Source organism: Acipenser ruthenus, chromosome 21 (genome assembly GCF_902713425.1).
Source record: "Acipenser ruthenus chromosome 21, fAciRut3.2 maternal haplotype, whole genome shotgun sequence".
Taxonomy (NCBI): Eukaryota; Metazoa; Chordata; class Actinopteri; order Acipenseriformes; family Acipenseridae; genus Acipenser; species Acipenser ruthenus.
This window is the reverse complement of record NC_081209.1, coordinates 26,293,251-26,312,780: the sequence shown is the minus strand read 5'-3', so window position 1 is coordinate 26,312,780 and position 19,530 is coordinate 26,293,251. Positions and strand designations below refer to the sequence as shown.

General features: G+C 40.0%; 2 protein-coding genes across 4 annotated transcripts in view; one reads left to right on the top strand and one right to left on the bottom strand.

The window, feature by feature from the left end:
* Positions 1 to 5,266, top strand: part of LOC117428132 (leucine-rich repeat serine/threonine-protein kinase 1-like) — a 42,395-nt gene extending 37,129 nt beyond the window's left edge. For all 3 annotated transcript variants that reach the window (XM_058995329.1, XM_058995328.1, XM_058995330.1), the window contains 6 exons: positions 90 to 241; positions 1,171 to 1,288; positions 1,607 to 1,723; positions 1,825 to 2,696; positions 2,858 to 2,956; positions 3,235 to 5,266. In XM_058995329.1, the coding sequence (XP_058851312.1) occupies positions 90 to 241; positions 1,171 to 1,288; positions 1,607 to 1,723; positions 1,825 to 2,696; positions 2,858 to 2,956; positions 3,235 to 3,412 (1,536 nt within the window). In that variant the 3' untranslated portion in view covers positions 3,413 to 5,266. The remainder of the gene's footprint in view (positions 1 to 89; positions 242 to 1,170; positions 1,289 to 1,606; positions 1,724 to 1,824; positions 2,697 to 2,857; positions 2,957 to 3,234) is intronic.
* Positions 5,267 to 15,870: 10,604 nt separating this feature from the next.
* The window catches only part of LOC117963135 (chondroitin sulfate synthase 1-like), a 41,767-nt gene continuing 38,107 nt past the window's right edge, over positions 15,871 to 19,530 (bottom strand). Inside the window, exon 3 of the mRNA XM_034902042.2 lies at positions 15,871 to 18,841. Coding sequence (XP_034757933.2) covers positions 17,243 to 18,841 — 1,599 coding nt within the window. The 3' untranslated portion in view covers positions 15,871 to 17,242. The remainder of the gene's footprint in view (positions 18,842 to 19,530) is intronic.

Here is a 19,530-nt window from a genome sequence, read left to right as displayed (position 1 = left end):
CCCTGTTAATAGAACACTAGCCTGGATATCCTGAATTGAGACCACTAGAAAATGCCTGACTGTCTATTTGGTTCTTGTCTTGTGTTCAGCGTCCTGTAGCTCTCTCCCTGCTGAAGCAGATGCAGGAGCCCAGCTTTCCTAGCTTCATGTATCTGCTGCCTAGTGAGAGGCACTCCCAGCTGTTCCTCTCCACAGAGCAGGAGCACACTGCTGTGTTTTGGGATGGGGAGAATGAGGAGAGGTACTCAAATTTCCATGCTCCGAATCAACACTTGAGCCAAGGATCACTGCAGTGTTTCTGAAAATGTGTATTAAATATATTTATAAAGAAGACACACTAGACCCTATTCATTTAGTCCTGGTACCGTCCACCCTCATGTAGAGGAGGCTGTGTGGTCCAGTGGTTAAAGAAAAGGGCTTGTAACCAGGAGGTCCCCAGTTCAAATCCCACCTCAGCCACTGACTCATTGTGTGACCCTGAGCAAGTCACTTAACCTCCTTGTGCTCCGTCTTTCGGGTGAGACGTAACTGTAAGTGACTCTGCAGCTGATGCATAGTTCACACACCTAGTCTCTGTAAGTCGCCTTGGATAAAGGCGTCTGCTAAATAAACAAATAATAATATACAGATACATCTTTAGCCCCACTGTTTGCAATACAAATGAATGACAGAGGCTTCTTGAATAAGCAGTTTTAGTAACCAAAAATAGGTCAAGTTATTTCCGGTTTCACAGTATAAAGCTGATATTTAGCATATCATATTTGCTAAGTCTTGCTTTATTCAGTACTGTATAACTGCATACTGCAGGTACTTTTAATAGCCAACACTGCTAATGGCAGTACTGTAATAGAGCCCTGTGGATTTGTGGTCGGGGCACAGCCTTTCATTAAAGTCTTAACCATTTAATTGGTACTTTTTATTTTAGGATAATGATAGAACGAGAGGTTTACGTGATTGTTTTTGTGTTGGGCTAATTAGGAAAAAGCACAGATGTACTGTTAATACGCATGGCCACTTCTTATAATACTGTGCTCTGGGGCTATTGAAAGCTGCAGGGTACCCACTAAAATGTGATTTCATTGCTATATACTTCCGCCGTCTATTGAAGTGCTTGGATGTGGCATCTCAGTCTGTCCTGTGTATTTCAACATGCTTTGCTTGCAATCACAGGAATTACACTGTGGTGAACATAGAGAAAGGTCTGGTAGAAGTGCAGAGAATGGCTTGTGGTGGAATGAAGTTGAGTTGTCAACTGAAAATAGAAAATACACTCTGGACAGCGACAGAGGTAAAGTACTGAGGACCTTTTAAAAGCAGGTCAAAGATTCTGATAAGTGCCTTAATCTGTGGGAAATGTTTTTGGGCTCTGCAAAGGCTTTTCATTGCTAAGTGTCAGTGTAATGCTGTACAGGTCTATCATGTGTTTTGTTTACCTGCTTCTTACAGGAATGATGGACAGTGTTATAGTTAATGAGAATTTTTTTTGTTCGGTCATTATGTATTGCTTAGAAAAGGTTATAAATACAAGCTCATGCATATTAAAAGAAGCTGTGTATACTTTTGTGACCTTATGCTGAAAATATGTAACCATGTCATGTATTTGTAGGACCACCATATTTATATTTACACTCTGAAAGGCATGTGTCCACTAAGTACTCCACAGAAGTGTCTCCCCTGCCCAGCTGTTGTAACTTGCATGCTTGCAGTGCCAGCTCAGAAAAAGGTAAGTGCTGAAGCCGTTTGGATTATTTCAGAGATTCCCATGAACTGTACCAGGCTTACCACACAGCAGTGCTTCACATTTGTTTTTCCGTCTTTCTTTAGACTTTACCGCTAGTCTTTGTTGGAATGGCAGATGGGCTAGTTGCAGTGTACATATTGATCAATGACCTCCCACATGAAAGCCAGTCCTACCTGTGCTCCCACACTCTCAATAAATCCGTCTTTAAGATCTCGGATGACGACCCACGACAAAACCCCTACCCGGTGAAGGTCATGGTGCTGGTGAAGAGCGGCTCGGAGATCTGGTACAGCACTGGCCCCGGCATTCTCATCATAGACTGTTTGACCCTTCAGGCTGTCAAAAGACTAGATCCGTACGTCTGTCCCTCAACCATCATCTCAATGACCTGCAATTCTGGCTGCGGTGGAGAAGAGGCAGTTTGGTGTTTGGACGACAAGACCAACACCTTGCTAATGTATCACGCCGCTACATACCAGCTGTGTGCCCACTACTTCTGCGGAGACAGCAATCCTCTCCGAGACATGTTTACAGTCCAGAAACCTGCTGGGGTGATTCGAGAGCCTGACGCTACACCTACCTCCTCCACCTCCCCCTCCATTGATGAAAAGGGCTGTGAAACCAACAGCCCTGGGGACGTGACCATCATCTACAATGAGGAGACGGGGACCCAGATAATAAGACACCAGGACTCCCTGACGGACTATTGCTCCATGTCTTCCTGCTCTTCTGACCGACTGTCACAGATTGACAGGTCCAGCTCGGGGATCTTGAACTCTCTTGCCAGCTCCACCAGCATGCCCTTCTCCACAGACTGCGAGGAGTCGGACAGGTGGCAGGATCAGATGGGCATGCCCGTGCCTGAGAGCATGGATTCCTCTCCCCAGGGTGACGATGTGGAGGGCCTACAAGCCGTGAAAGTGCTTGCGGTTAAGGACACCTTGTGGATCCCAAGGTAACAAGTCTCTTGAGTGAAAAGTGTTGACCACCAGACCTCATGGTCGAGATCACACTAGTGTAGCGGGCAGTATGTACATGTTTTTGTAGAATTGTAGACTGTCGTGCTTTGCCTCCTCTGTTTTCCTGTATCCTCATTGTTTGGCTTGCCATTTGCAGGAGAGGCGGGGATGTAATCGTTATTGAGCTGGAGAAGGGGTCTGGCACCCGGGGCAGAGTGGTCGCAGTACTCAAGGAAGCTGCACTGGCTCAACGAGGGTAAGATCAATTATATCCAGATTCTTCCTGTATGATAGAGAAGTCAAGTTGAGTACCACCAATGCACCCCAACTCATTTAATACATTACCGTCTTGGCTAGCTTTTGAGATTTACAGATATTCTTTCAGATTCCTATTGCAACTGCACCTTATTATGCAATATGTTAAGCCAGCCCCCTCAGCAGGAAGCATTTCCTACTACTGCCTTCCCATTTCTAGGTAGACGCATTTCAAGTTTGATTTTTTTTTTTTGTGTTAATGCTGTCTGTTTTTCCCAGGGTGCTGGTTGAAGCTGCTGTAGTTGCAAAGGACACTGTTGTGTGCGGCTTTCAGAATGAAAACATGGAGTGGTGCCTGGCTGTCTGGAGAGGCTGGGGAGCCAGAGAGTTTGAAATCTTCTACCAGTCCTACGAGGAGCTGGGAAAGCTTGAGTTCGGCATGAGAAAAAGAAGGTAGCTCTTGTGTGGCTCAAAATCAGGCCTCTGTGAAGGATGTGCTTTGGGGAATAGAGACTGACCGCCTTCAGTGTTTCAACCTGAAGGGAGGCATGCTTCGACCATAAGTGCTGTAGACAAGAAAAACACAGAGCGAGCGTCTACTCAAACTGCTAGCTTGCAAACACTGTTTGTGTGTGGCTATTTTTGAAGCTCCTGTTGTGACTGAAATCAGATTACACTTGCATGCTGTCCTTGGAACACCGTAAATTACTTAGAGGCTGCCTAACTTAATGGATGTCTTTACAATGTCCAAATATGAGCTACGTTGAAATGCTTTAGAATTTGAGACACTGTGGGACAAACCTAGCATGCTAGAAACAGACCCTGAATATACTGCACTGCATGTTCTGAGTGGAGCAAGAAATGCTCTTTTAACCCGTGTAAGATTATTTAAACGAGTTATGTGTAATGTTCTTGTAAATATCATGAAATAAGCTGTATATGTAGATTTTTTTTTGTGTAAATAAAACTTGAAATTGAAATGGTTGAATGCAAAATAGAACAATCTTGTGTATTAATACAGGAGGTACAGTATCCACATTTGATATCAAGTTGCCTACAACTAAAAACAGTAATCATTTTGTCCAGTAATAATTACCCATGCTGTTTATTAACTTCAAATCAAGTGTCTGATAAACCCCTAATTACCCCCAGTAACAAAGTCACTCCTTTTGGTCTTGGTTCTGTTATTATGCAGTCATAAAAATAGAAGTAGGAACGGTAAACAGCAATTGTGCTTAAAAGCCCACATGAAATTGCACAATGAAAAAAGGACAGACATTCTCAGGGCAACAGAAGCAAAGAACAAAGAAAGGCCACCAAAGCCATTTGCTATATTGGCCACACATGTAGCAAACATGTTAAAGTTCTCAGTTTTGTATACCTATATTTGGGTTGTCTGGTACAGTTACACTTTACAGTTCATTTCACCACAGCACTGTTTTGGGGGGCCATGGCATGCGACTGGTTGGAAAGCATGTCAGTCATTAGGGGAGAGCAGTTTTGGTTAATGACAGGAAAGAAGGCCTTGAAGAGGTACAATGTCATTCTCCAAATGTAATGACCTAGGAAGAGTGAGAGTAGACATGCAAACAGAGCTTTTTAACCTTGAATAGTACCAGTTATTTTATTTATAACTGGTACTGCAGCGGTGTGGAGTAGTGGTTAGGGCTCTGGACTCTTGACCGGAGGGTCATGGGTTCAATCCCCAGTGGGGGACACTGCTGCTGTACCCTTGAGCAAGGTACTTTACCTAGATTGCTCCAGTAAAAACCCAACTGTATAAATGGGTAAATGTATGTAAAAATAATGTGATATCTGTATAATGTGAAATCTTGTAACAATTGTAAGTCGCCCTGGATAAGGGCGTCTGCTAAGAAATTAATAATAATAATAATAATAATAATAAAAACTGTGACCTACATAGAGAATGGAAGAGCAAGGGATGTTTCAATAAAGCCATATAAAGTCTTATTGTATGTTTTAAATTGGAAACAAACCGATGGTCATTTTTATTCCTGTCGTCTTGAAGGAAGTGAAGGCCTTAAACCTGGCTCCTCGCCTCTGAAAATAAGCCCATCAGATGAGCTTGGGCGGGGGCTTCAGAGTATGCTTGACTGCTAACGACTCTGACTGGCTGAAACCATTATTTAGTCATTATTAAGTAATTTTCCTTTTTAAAAAGCCAAGAGACTGCATTTTTCATGGATGGGTTAAGGGACTTTCAGGAACAAATTTTTCATGTGAAACTGTAAAGTGCTTTCTTGACAATAATTAAACAAATGTGACTTGTGTTGCGTTGTATTCTGACCTTTGCCTGGCTCCAGTGGTGGTTTGTTTATTAGTTGTGTATTCTTGAAGGACTGTAGTTGCTGATTATCCAGTCAAAGCAGAGGACTGGCTCTAACAAGAATCATGTGTGAAAACCCTTTCTGAGAATGAAGGCCAGAACGTATGTACTATATAGCTCAGATGCCTATCAGAAGGCACTAGAGACTGGATTTGGTCGATTTGTTATGTGCTGTAATATGTGTTTTTTTTTTTTTTTTCCCCCATGCTTTTAATTTTACATGAGGGCAGTTTTAAATTGTTTTGGGTGTCTGAGATTTGTATGCATTACAAACCATATTTTTCTCTTAAGATTGAACTACAGTTCAGCTTCTAGAATTGCTATACCCAGCACCCCCACCCCCCCTGCAAATCTCTCCCAATAATTGTTGAAAAAGTGTATTTAACAAAACTGACCTATGAAACTACTTTTTTGAAGCTGGTGGAATGGTATTTCGGTGTATATATTAAGCCCTCTGGACAAATTGGAGAGCACCAATTCAATATAATTAGGGCTTCTGATTTTAAAACAGTGGAAATGGTTCATCAATTCACGTTGACCACCCCTTTCCCATTAAAATAAAAAACCTACTACAAAAAACAAACCGTTTCCAGTGCAGCTGGGCAATGTGCCTCCTTCATGACTTGTATCTATCATTGATTCTTTCTGAATACTTTAAACCCACCCCAACTACTGAGTGACGGCACATTCCTACATTTCTAAAAATAAGCACCGAAAAATGAAATTTAATAAAAATAAAAAAAACGAAAAACAGAAGCCCTAAATGTAATACACCAACTATGAAAAGTACTTTCTGAAGCCCTTGAAAAGGAGCTTCTTGTAGTGTTTCATTTCCACTGGTTTCCATACTGTAATGTGGGACCTTGCAGTTACACCCTTTGGCAGAGCAGGAACAAGCTGCCTCAGCCCTCGTCCACAGGCAACTATAAAGTGGGCCTGGACTGAGGGCAGGTGATTGGTGAATTATTAGAGCGATGACAGGACGTGCACCTGGCTGTTAAAAAGAAGTATTTTTAAGCTGTTAGTAACCACAAATTAATGCTATTGCACAGCACTGATGGGAAGACTTTTGAGCTTAAAACTTGAATTTGATCCTTAACACACAAAGGCAGACCCAGCCTTTGTGTGTTAAGGATCAAGTTCAGTTGTCTTCCATAACTTCATCGATTTTGTGTGATGATGATGATATATATATATATATATATATGTCTGTGTATTACTCTGAATAGCCCCATTTTTATAGTGGTGCCAGTTCCCTTGCAACACGAGCTGGTCACTTTCCATGGTGACACATCCTACTTCCATGTTTTTGGACTTGCAAAAGATCTATGAACAAGCCCTGATCATTTCAGCTGTACCGTCACCGTCAGCTCTTCAGAACCTTACGGTGAGTTGTATTTCGGGAGGGAAGAGGGTTTGTGTTCTGCAGTCTGCTACAAAAGCAGGGCAGTGTTTTAATGCAAGTTAGAAGTAATGACAAGCCAAACGTGCTTGGCCTTTTTAAAATATTAATGATGTATTCAGCAAATGCCAACTAAATGTCACCAATATTTGCAACTGCACAAGTAATCATTTGTGCCTCTATTTCATGGACTCGCATTCTTGAAAGCAGGATGGCAAAGATTAATTGCAAAGATGTGCCTCAAAACATCCAAGTGCAGCAGGAGAAATACTGGGCTATCGTGTCAACTGTATTCCCATGTATCAAGGTCACCTAAAGATTGTACTAAATTAACCAATATCAATAGTTTCAATGCCTGATGAAAGAAAATGTGAATATGGTTTGGCTAGATGAACATATTTTGCAGGCAATAGAATTGAAATAAAAGTTCATTTGTTCACCTCTGGCTTTTTTATCAAATAAAACGCTTATCTTCCCAATTGGTTATTTGTAACTCATTGGTATGACACTGTACAGTGTTGTTTTTATTGTGTTTACTCATGTAATAAATATATGAAGCTCATCCTACCCTTATGTCCATAATGTATGGACAGTACTATACGTTATCGCCAAGGAAGTCCTGGCACACTCTCTTGTGATGTTGTGTCTCTTCCAGTCCAGGTCTGTGTTCCAACTGGGGCTTTTAATTGAATTATTCAATTGATCCTTCTCCGTTCAATTACATGAGCTGAAGGCCTGGTTTTAACAATTGTCCGGAGCTGGAAGAACCGCAAGTGAGTAACACTGTTCTAAGTCAGCAAGCTGTCCTATTTAGTTTTAAACTGGATTTTGTATTGCAATTTAACGCACAGACATAATATATGCAATGTGTATGGTGCTGGATTATAAAACCCAGTTTTTTGAAATAATTGGTTTCAGTGCAATTTAATATAATAAGCAAGTGCGCTGCCCTAAATTGCTAATGCGACTGTCCTTTTCATCACCAGCCCCACTCTGCAGCTGCTCAGAAGCAGACACAAGCTGAAGGTAAGCTTGTGGGGGTGGGGGGGGGGTGAACATATTCCTAAATACAACTAAGTCATGGACACGTGAAACTACAGTACAATTACAATTGAAACCGCAAACACCCAAAGATCATTCACAGCTTCTCAGAATAAACCCCACACATCCCTTTCAGTTACGGGAACAGTTTTCTAGGAAGCCTGCTCAGCCCCATAAAGCAGCTCCTTGCTATTCCGAGAAAGGGGGTGAATTTCCTTGTAAAACAGCAAGAGGCCTGGCCACAGACGGCTGGTAATGACTTCCATATGGTGGCCAGCCCCCAGTTCCTGTCCCCTGGGAGGTCGGTGTAGTCAAGTGGAGGGAAGCTAATGGGAGAGAAAGTTGGAGCTAAATTACAAGGACTCGTTTGAGCAGCAGAAGGGTCTAGGACCGCCGTGTTAACAGCAGGAAAGTGGAGACAGCTCCAGAAACTGAACACTTGAGCATTGCTTCCGCACTGAGAGAACAGCCCCACGATGGACTTTTTCACACATAGCTTTACCAAATTAAACTTTCAAATGCTGACACTTAAATTGCATATAATTGCTTTTTTTTCCCCATCCTGTGTTGGCTTTAAAATACATCCAGATTCACAATTTTTGTTATTTTAACAGTACTTTTTACTTTTAACAGCCTACATTTGATCAAATGAATGTCGATTCAAAGATTTAATATTGAAAAGTTGTGGAATGAGATTTCTATTGCACAAAGATAGAAACTGATGCGGTCGTGATAATTGTGTTAAATAAAAAAGGTAGGGTTCAGGATAATCATGGAATTGCAGTATTGAAATACAAAAAAAACAGCGTGGTGTTACAGTATACCTCCATTAGTCTCTCTACATTTTAATAAAGGGCATTTAAAGGGTAGCAGCAACATTTATATTGGATTTCAATACCTTGGTTAACATTCCTTTAAGTGTCCTGTTTTTTAACCACTTTTTTATATCGTATTGAAAATAAATGCAAGAATCTGTGACGTGCAGTGCTGTGTCCCGTAATTTGAGTGCTTGTCCCGATGTGTGGGACACCAGCTTTTTCAAACCCTGATTTGTAGATACTGACTGAGCTTAAGTGGCATCAGAATAGTAGCCACATGCATCCCTTGTTTGCAGACCGCCTGTTCTCAGCTCAGATCCCGGGTCGTGTGATGGACTCTCTTAGCGTATCTAATTGTGAAGGGTTCCATTCTCTCCGTGGCCTGCCAGAGATTATTGCTGCTGACATGCGGAGTTCTGTGGTCTGTAAGCAGTTAAGATGAACATACACAGTTGGAGCACTATGCAGCTTGCTGTCTTTATTGTTTAATCCACTGCACATCTGCAAAGCAACAATACTTGTAATTGTTTATGAGTATGCTATTATATCAGAGGTGCAAATTTGGCAGCAGCAACATTAAATGCTGGCGCCAGTAGACCTGTTTTAAAATTGTGCATTACTTGGCAACAAATAATGATAGTTTCTCATTGGGAGTACCATTTGTTAACATGTTGGTAAGCTTGTTAACAATGCATTAAAGTTGAGCTTGCTATCAGTTTAGTAAATACTGATTACATTATTGATTTTAATTTTGGCCAATGGCCTCCGATCAATATGAAACTACTGGAGAATTGAAAACCGCACTGCCTATAATTCATCTAGATGCTATACTGTGTAAATGACTGACTCTACAATTAAGTGCTGCCAAATTTCAATGTTGTTGGCAACCGTGGTGATAAATTCCTTATATCTGGCCTTGTCAGCTCCATGTCACTGAGACTTAATTTACTGAAATGAAGTCGCCTGAAATGTAGCCATACAGAAAAAAAGTTAATAGCCAGACTCCAAGGACATTTTGGATTCAACAGATATTTCAAAAAACGTTCTCCTTCCCTCCCTGTTGACCTAAACAGCTGCAGTCTGTTACTCCGTGGTCTTGAGACGACAGGACGACAGCCTGGGCAACCGCACTGGTTCAGTGTCTGACTGAAATACAAAACGTGTGCCATTCTAACCGTAAGGAGAGCATCGGTGTGTTTCTCAGCACTCGTTTCTACTTCCTATATGAAACAGCTGTTTGCAGTCACACGTTGTATAATGTTTATTTGTGTTGCCCTCTCATCAGTAATGGATAGGGGTTATGGGGCCATAAGCCTTGTGCTCCAGTAAAAACTGCTAGTGTTTGACAATCCTGAAATAAACAACTCGGAATGGTAATTAAGGTCTCCTACAAGTACCGGCAGTTGGCTTAGCATTATTAAAAAAATAAAAAAGGCACAACAGCAAATCTTTAATAAAACTGATAAATGAGCTACTTGGCTGAAGTTTTCCCTGTCAAAGCATGGTTAAGCAAACATGAAAAAAAGACTCATAGAGAAATACATGCTTAGGAAAGTCTACCATGGTAACCAAGGGCAGATAGGGTTCTGAGAGTGCTAGTTCATAATGTTAAACTTTAGGTTTTCAAGTTACTTGGTGCCAAATGTATCCATTCACTTACTTTTGTAATGATTGATGATAGCATCTGTAAACAACTAAGGTACTCGGGCATTTGCATCCTGTTAAATAACAGCTTAGGAAAGCAGGGTTGTCCCAGTCCTTGTGGGGGCACATTTGTTGAAATCCACTTAAAGATCTGTGACCGCTTATTATCTGGTGGAAAGCAAAGTAATGAAAACAAACAGGAACGTCTATCTCAATAATAACACACAGGGCGTGGATTAGGGGGGGGGGATAGCCCACAGCTGTGAAAGTGTACCTCATCTTCAAGAACAAACGCTTTGAAAGCTGGATTGCACTCACTGAGGGGGGAGTTTTGAGCCTATGACTAATCGGCACCTTTTTTCTGCATATCTAATAACCTAGAACAATTCTGCTATTGTTCTGATGTTGTACACATTGTTCAATGTCCTGAGCAGTTTTGGCTCTTGTATTAATTGCCCTTCATAAAACACGCTTTTGGCAAGATATACTTAAGTTTATGTCCTCACTGTTTAAGTATTAAAATGAATACATTTATTATAAAGATCAGCAGGCCTTGATTTCTTGCAAGTGTTGTGTGTGTCTGTAGTGGCTGATTATGGAAATGCATTTATGTATTTGTCTATGTTCTAATGTGCACCAGGTGCCAGTATTGTCACAGTGAGGAGGACTTGAATAACACAAATCGGAGGCAGCTGTTGTTTTACATCTTTATCTCCAGAGCAACAGGTAGGCTTTTTCTTCTAAAACGCCCGTACAGCATTCCTGCACAGATATTCCACATTAAGCAATCGGCCACCTTTTAGAGATCCCATCTAATTGCTTGCTTGCTTGCTTGCTTGCTTGCTTAGGTGATGGCTGAAGAGATGTGCACTAGCCAGCAAACCCATGCCTGGCTCAGACACAATCTTTGACTTCATCTTGTCAAAAGCTGCAGGTGTCTTCTTTTTTTTTTTTTTTCAAAACTAGATTTAACGCAAGAAAATATTTTCCCCTGCTAATTAAAAAGAAGCCATTTCACTGTTATAGTTGGCAGTGGTGACTGCCAAAGTTGAGAATTGAAGTACAGGGACGAATATGTTCTTTCTAATTTAGTTTTTATACAGTACTTGGCTGGCGCGCACTATTTGGGCACTCTGATCTGATATATTTCAAGTTTTAGTTCTTAATCCTTGTTGCATCCTGTCATTACAGTGGGCTGTGGATCAAAGTGAAGGAGAGAGTCTTAATGCAGTAAAATTCATCAGAGGAGGCTGCTGATTTCTGTGTTGAGTCTAGAGCTTCTACACAGTTGGGAATATACTTGTATAATTATTACAGTATACACTCGCTGGTCTTGCTATCTTTCTAACTGGCTATTGAAATAATAGACTTTAGTTCCATCAGAAGGGAGTGGAGCAGTAGCTTTTGCTGTCATAACAGCACAACTCTAAAACCACAGTGTCTTTAGAAAATGTAACTCTCTTTAGCCATGTGTTCTACAGGTGATCAGTTATATCAAACTAATTTAAAATACACATGTACCTGTATTTTAGGTATTTTTTCTCTGTACTCTGTGGCCAGTCTTAACCAGGTTTAGTACACAGTTCTGTGAATTGTTTCAAGATTTAGTGTTTTTTTTTCTCCATTTTAAACAGAAAACGGGAAAGTGTACCCACAAGCCTCCAGGAAGTGATCCAGTTTTGTTTCCCAGTTTACCCTGAAGCTACAGCAACAGTTACTTCTTATCAAAACAATGTGCTCTGCGATGAGTAGGGATTTTATTTATCAAAGCGCAATTGATACAAGTCAGGGCCCAGAAGACTAAAAAATCTGAGTCGGTCAGTTTCCTCTTTTTTTTACAGGTCTTAATTGCTTAATTAAAGGATAACTGTTTAACTGGTTTGTGTGTGTTCATTTGAAATAAAGTTTTGATTAAACCTTGTTTTACCTCTAGAAGCAGGGAAGATGCTTCCATAGTAAGCTATTTTCTTAACTGCTGTTGACCTGAGGGGTTTAGTTCTAGATTATTAATCTGTTAAAGTGCTTCTTCATATCAAGTTCGTTTACAGTTACGAAGTGAAATAATATTGTTAAAGTAGAGCCACCAGCAGGATTTTATCTGAATGTATCTAAATGCCTTGGGGTTATATTTAATTGTTTTTTAGGAGTTGTGTCGCCTCAAATCCATATTTTGTAACTGTTACTGGCTTTTTACCTGTATCTTTAGTGGAAGTGAAACCATTTAAGTGCCATTGTCTTCACTGAGGACAGGCTACTTTAATTTTTTGGCCCATTTTTAACTGGCATCTACCTGTTATTTTAATGTTGCTCTTTATCTATACTGTTAACGTACTCTAATTTTAACTGTTGAAGTTGAAAATGTAACTGTTAATTCTGCAAATACAGCCCTTCAGATGCTTTTATGACACCTAAATATAAAACGAGAAACTGAAGCCTAAAAGTGATGATAAAGCTCCATGTTCTAAGTGCTGAGCTTCATAGCCGGTGTGAAATTTCACTGCTCTGATTACAGGTACGTCTAACAGGACTGTCCTCAAAATAGGACACAGCAGTTTGTAACCAAAATGAAGGATTTCATTTTTGCTGTGACGAAGTATTGCAAGAAATGAATTTGGTACTTAATTTAAGATAAGAGCCAGCCTTCTGATTGATTTACAGCCGAGGAAATGATTAGATATCCAGAAACAACAACAACTTTTTAACCTAGAACTTTGTAATTGAAATATCGTCCTATACTGTACCAAATCCAAGAACATCAGAAAATCTTAAAACCTGAAAATTAAGACATTGTGCGAATAAAAGGGAATAGATTTCGCTTTTTCACTGGTATCAGAACTCTTTAAATGCTGGAGATCTGTATGGGTTATAAGAAAGATTACATCTACTCAAAGAAAATATAACTCCACTTAACTGCATATTTACTAATACTCATGTAATATGTATATCAATGCCCATCGTTCTGTTGTTTTTGTAACTTGCATTCTACGGCCTGCAATGCCTAGATTCTATCCAGAATATGAAAAGGTAGCAGAACCATTTATTTGTCTCGTCTGATAAATGGCCACGTTTGTGTCGCTCTGGGGCTGCACTTATGAAATCCAGATGTTGCTTGACTTTTGAATTTTACATCACTTTTAATTGAGCAGTTTCAGATACAACTTGGACGTTGTTAATGATGATGTTTGACTTTGTGATATGCAGTGCCTGCCTGTCATCCTCCCAGCCCCTCTAGAAGGAGGACAATTATCATTACCTGAAAGCGTGAAGCTCCGGACCACGCATCGAGGTTAAAAGGCCCCACTCGAGAGTATTGGGTAAGAGAAGAGGCTGTATACCAGACTATTTTATGAAAGACGCTATAATGAGCCTGGAGTTAAGATTAGACCTTCCCTGTGAAAGCATCAGACCCAGATGCAAGGCACTGTTTTGAAAACTGAGATGAGTTGAGTGAGTCCACACAGATAACAAAGCACAATGAATTCTCTCACCCATCATTTTTATTAAAGTTATTTCCAAATACTTTCAAAGGTGCTCAGCTGCTTTTATCTGGGCTTGTCCAGAACTTTTCAGAGATATTACGTGTTAAGGACAAAATGTAACTGTACTATTCACTTTGACCTGTGTTCTAATACAGCTGCCATATTACGTTCACATGACTTCCTGGTTTCTAAATAAAGACTTACCACAAAAGTGGCTTTATATTTGGTAAACAGGTGTATTCTATGACTCACTAGTACAGTATTGTACAATAATAATGGATGCTGTAATATTTTCTCAGATTTTACTGAAACCGTTCTGGTCAAGGAAGAAAGCGTTATGAAATCAGAGGTTTTCAGAGGTAGCATTTTGTAACTTGTACATCTCATCGTATGTTTTGGTGCAGAGATGAAAAAATAAGTTAATATATATTTAAATTGATACCTTTTATTGGACTGACATAGAAGTTGAAAATATATACAAGCTTTAGCAGTTAAAAGGGAAGTAACAACGTAGCTTATATATACAGTGTGTCCTGCGAGTCGGGAATCAGAAGCAGAATTATTAACATTGATAGTCTCTGTCTTTCAGCTGTGAAATTTCTAAACCACGAAAAACAATTCAGATCCTCTTGATGCGTGGTGCAGATAGTCAATGGGTTACAGCCATCTGATTCAACAGAGAACATCCTAATTGGCATAACATATGATGCTGCCTCTGCTGCTTGAATTATGGGACACCCTCATGATCCAGTAAAAAAGATGAACTTCAACAAGCTGAATGGGAAGATTGGTACGTACAACCATTTTAAATGTTCCGCTCTCTAGGCACACTCAGCGTAAGGGGTAGCAAAGAATAGTCTAAAGGGTTTGTAAATATCTCCAATGAGTTGATTGCACTATAATAAACTGTCATTGTTCTCATAAGAGGGTGACTTTGTTAATGAAATGTACCTTTTTTAAAGGCAATTCTACATCGGTTATGTGTAATCATTGAGCTAAATAATTGTTTTTCTTTACTCCATGTGCATTCAATAATCAAAGTATTATTATAGCCACAGTCTATATGAATCTGCTACAGAAACCCAGAACCTCGTGACAGCCCTTCTGCATTGCCCTCCTGTGGGGGTGACTTGCGAGTTGTGGAAAAAGCTTGGGCTGCACTCAGAAGGCTCCAGCTTCATTGTCCTTCAGTAGGGAAGGAGGGAAGGGTAGATTTAGTGGGGTCAAAAGTTGGAAAAAACATATTGCCTTCTGGTGTGTTGGCAAGAGCCAGTAACAGTTCCAGTAGGAGTCATTGATCTAAACAGGAAGTTGGGAACAAGACTACAATGCACTGAGCGGAACAGAGACATGTGGTATATGTTACCAGTGTAGGTAATTGAGTGCAAATGGCAGAAGCAAAGAACAAAGTGTGTTTCTTGTGAAATCCGAGAAGGTTACTGTATTTAGATAACACACTACAGAGGAGAGAAGAAAGTCAACCAGCTGTTAGGATTACATTTTAATTCTAGGTGCTGCTACCCATAACGGCTTTAAAAGAAGTAGCAAAAAAGGAAATGTAAAGCTAGTGGAGCTACAATTATCTAAATTGGAGACAGGCTTCCTCTCCCCAGCAATGTAATCCATTCCAGGTTTTACCGTAACCATATTAAGAAGACAGACCTGAGCTTGTGTCCTCTGATTTTAAAATCCTGTGATTAAAGGATTCTCCTTATAAAACCTGGAATGGCTCAATTTGTTAGACAACACATTTTTTCAATTCCATCTCCTGTAAAATCATTACAGTACCAACGATATAAAAAGAGTCCTTGCCTATTTAAATAAGTAAATAAAGGGGAGGTGGACAGATTACTGTGTGTTTTTTCATAAGGAAAGGTCATCACTCGTAGCAAGCAGGAAACAGAGATTGACAAGCCTGTTCCTACACAACCTCAACTGCAATTGAATAGGCAGTGTGCTCAGTAACACTTTGTAGGGGGCCATGCTGGCACAGCGGAGTTTCCCAGGGGTCTCTTGATCTGATTTTCACAATGACATTCATAGGCTAATAACTTCGTGCCTCCAGGTCTTACATTTCATGTTTTTGTCACAGGGAGAACAAAAGACGAAACCACTTTATTTTACCCCAGAGGCTTCTGCTCATTTATCAGACAGTCGCAGTAAAAACAAAAAGGAAGAAGCACATTTGTGTGTGTTTTTTGTAAAATAATTTTATTCCTTAAATATAAAACCATACCCTTTTGAAACAAGGTTTGAACATACTGAAAACAAAAGCCCCATAGAAGTAAAAAAAAAAAAAGGCTACGGTGGGAGATTGGTCTTCTCTGTACAAACCCAAGTGTAAAGCAGAGAAAATACATTAAAACACCTCCAGGGTGGATTACTGTATAAACAAATTGCAGAATAGTCCTAATCCACACAGACTGCTATGGAGTACTTGGACTCCAGTCCCTTGGTCAGACTCCTCTGTATTTCATACACAAGGTTGTACAGTATGTTGCCCCGTTTGCTATATTTCTGCAGTATATCCTGTTCTGGTGGTTATGTACCTTCATTAGCAGGGTATGCACAGATGCAGAAAGTCAAACAAAGAAGCAACTGTGCAAAAACTCTTTGGAAATCAGTTTACTCTGAAAAAGTAAAAAAAAAACTGAAAAAAAGTAGGTTACCCAAAAGAGTGATAACGAAGGTCATACGATCCTTCTAAAATACATAAGTAACAATACATCAACCAATGATCTGATAACAGAAAACAAAAAGTGAATGAATATTCAATAAATTAGACAGTCAGCATTTAATAATGCAGACATTTTAAAATCCAGCAGATGACTGAGGAAGAAAAACGTTTCTTAAAATGTACTTTTAATTGAACATAAAATGAAAAACTTAAATAAGTTCAGTGTTACTCTCAATTAAGGAAAAAAAATCCCAAAACCCCACATAAATCAATGAAACTCTCAATTCCCTGTGAATTATTTTGTGTCTTCATGCACCTTCCTGTAAACCATTAAAAAACAAAAAAACAAAACAAATGTAGCCTCATACCATTGCTCAAAATTCAAGACTTATCCACTTGATATGCCCGATTAAAACAAAACAAAAAAAGTTTCACATCACAGCCAGTTTACATATATACTCCCGATCCAGAACCTCATTCAAAACACGACAAGTACTGTAGTCTCCATTATTTGGACAATCTTGACAGACCACTGATAGCGCAATACTGTCATTACAGTATCTTCAATATTTAAGCTTTCTGGATGTTCTTAACATGCTAGGAATACAAAGTATAAAAACATAACCCCTCTATTTGTTCATAGTTCCCATTCCATCGCTTTAAAAAAAAAAACAATGCACATTTACATTGGTTTAGGCTCAGCCACAAGAAAACAAAAACCTATGTTTTTTTTTCTTTTTCTTTTGTTCAAAAATCTCATCTTGAAAAAGTTTCTGTTAGAAATTTCCTTTTCTAAAATATATCCTACTGTGGTCTTTTAAAAAAAAAAAAAAAAAATTGTAAAAATAAATTAGGTAGTTAAAAACCAGTCAAGCTGGTTCATGATGTCCTCATTGATCCATTATTATTATTATTGCTGATTCTCTGAAAGCTGGGGTCATTTTTTTCAAGCCACAGTTCAGCCAGCTGCTGTGTTGACCCATGCGATGAGGCTTTGGATCCCAAGCACATTTTATACTGTTTTGGATCAAGATTGGGGTCACATATGACCGCGTGGTGAACATGCACAATACCAATGTCCGTGCTTCTAAATATTTTAATGCCCGATTGAACAAATTTGTTAAAAAGGTCCACATCTTCCAAACCCCATCCCTGGATGCCGACGTCAAAGCCTCCGGCCTGAATTAGGTCCCCTTTATAAACACAGGTAATGCCAAACCCATAGTGCCTCCACAAACCAGTTTTGAGAGTATAAACATAATGGTTGTCACTTTGGACTTTTCCAGCATAGACAACCTTTGGATCATACTGGCTAAAGATGATTGGGAAATAGGACTGCTCTCCTAATATTGTATTGCTTCTACATCTTTTCATGAAGTCTGCTGTAAATAAAAGGTCTACGTCACAGTAGAAAAGCAAAGAATCGTTGGAAAAACGGGAAGAGCCAACATCCAGAGCCAGGGCCCTGGAAAACGGACCAGACACTGACTTGATCTCCATGTCAGCCTTTGGATACTTCATATGATATTCTCTCATCAACTCGACCTGTTTCATCTTTTCGGTATTGTTGTCTGTGCTGAAAAGCAGAAGCAGCAATTTGACATTCTGATTCGGGATAAGGCAAGTTTTCTCAAAGTTCGCCATGAATCTGACAAATATTTCGTAACGCCCTGAAAGCGGGACCAAAATGTTGATTTTAGTCTCTTTGGGCTCTTTGTACTCTGCGTTCGTGCCGCCAAGTTTGAAAGGAACCAACATCTTCAAGGAGTTGGAGAGGAATGACAAGGAGCCGGAGTCTTGGTTGATTCTGCTGGCCAATTCTCTGGCATCTATCTCCTCCTCTTCTGTAAACTGGATCTTGCTGAAGGTCTGCTGCAGGTAGGCATGCCTCCTTACCGGGACAGTCATTGCCTTTCCCTTGTGCTTTTTGTACAGCAGGAGCAGATCCAAGACATACTCGGCTCCGTACATAGGGTTGACTCGGCGGTAGCCGTACTGGATCTCTTTGAAGTCAATGACCCTTCCCCTGGTTTTGGCGTTGGCATTGATCATTTCCATAACCTGCATGACAATGTCGTCCAAGGCAATCTTCTGGGAGGAATCCATCCCTCTCCGGGGAGGCTGCCCATCTGCTGATGAATAAATGTACTTCCCAGTCAGGAACTCCCACTCCAGAATGTCTTCGCGCTGGTGGGGGTGGAAGCGCATGAAGGAGGGCGGGATTCCCAGCTGCAGGTCATCTTTGTGGACCTCCGTGTTGCTGTACTTGCTCATCTGGACAATCTCGCGGTGTAGCTGGATGGTGCGGTGGCGCAGCTCGGCGATCTTGCGGCTCAGCATGTAGCTGTGAAGACGGTACTGGTAGGGCGGGTTCTTGTTCGGGTGCAGGGTCATGGCTCGGTGGATCTTGCTGTTGTGCAGGTCTCTGATGTAGCCCTTCTTGTTGGGTTCGTAGTTTTCATAGAACAACTGCTGCATCTGAAAGGAAAACAAAAAGCTTGTTAATGAGATAATAAAACCAGTTTAAAAAAAAAAAAAAGCTATTTGAAATCTGGGATCCAAACTTACAGTAAAATCACAGCTTAAAAATAGAGGCTTTCAGACTTTCTGCTATTGGGGTTCATACTGATTATGGAATATGAACATATCTTTGACTGTTATACATCTGTTTTCCATAACAGGTCTTCCTGTATTACTGTTAAAAAAACAGATTCTACAAAATAATAACAAAGCTATTAGCATTTAAAACTTGTCCCTGCCATTTTCCACTCTGAAAGTATTACCTTACATGCGCAAACAAGAGATTCATGCCAAGTATTTTTATTACAGAAAACAGTACTCTGTTGTATTTTAAAATTAATCAACTTACATGTTGATTAGGCTATAATTCGTAATTGCTATTGAAAACATGTGTGCATTCAAAACAAAACAAGCCAATTTTTGAGCTGCTGCCTTCTTCCAGGATACAGAACTTTTCTACAAATTGACATTCCTCTGACAAGAACAATAATTAGAGCTAGGTGTTGGTTTTAAATCGGGTAGCAATGATCAAGTCAAAAATATACAACTGTAAATACGCCCTCCCAAAACAGTATGTACAGCACTGTAACATTATGCAGGACAACAAGCTGAGGCACTCCATTTAAAACACCTCAAAGAAAAATAAA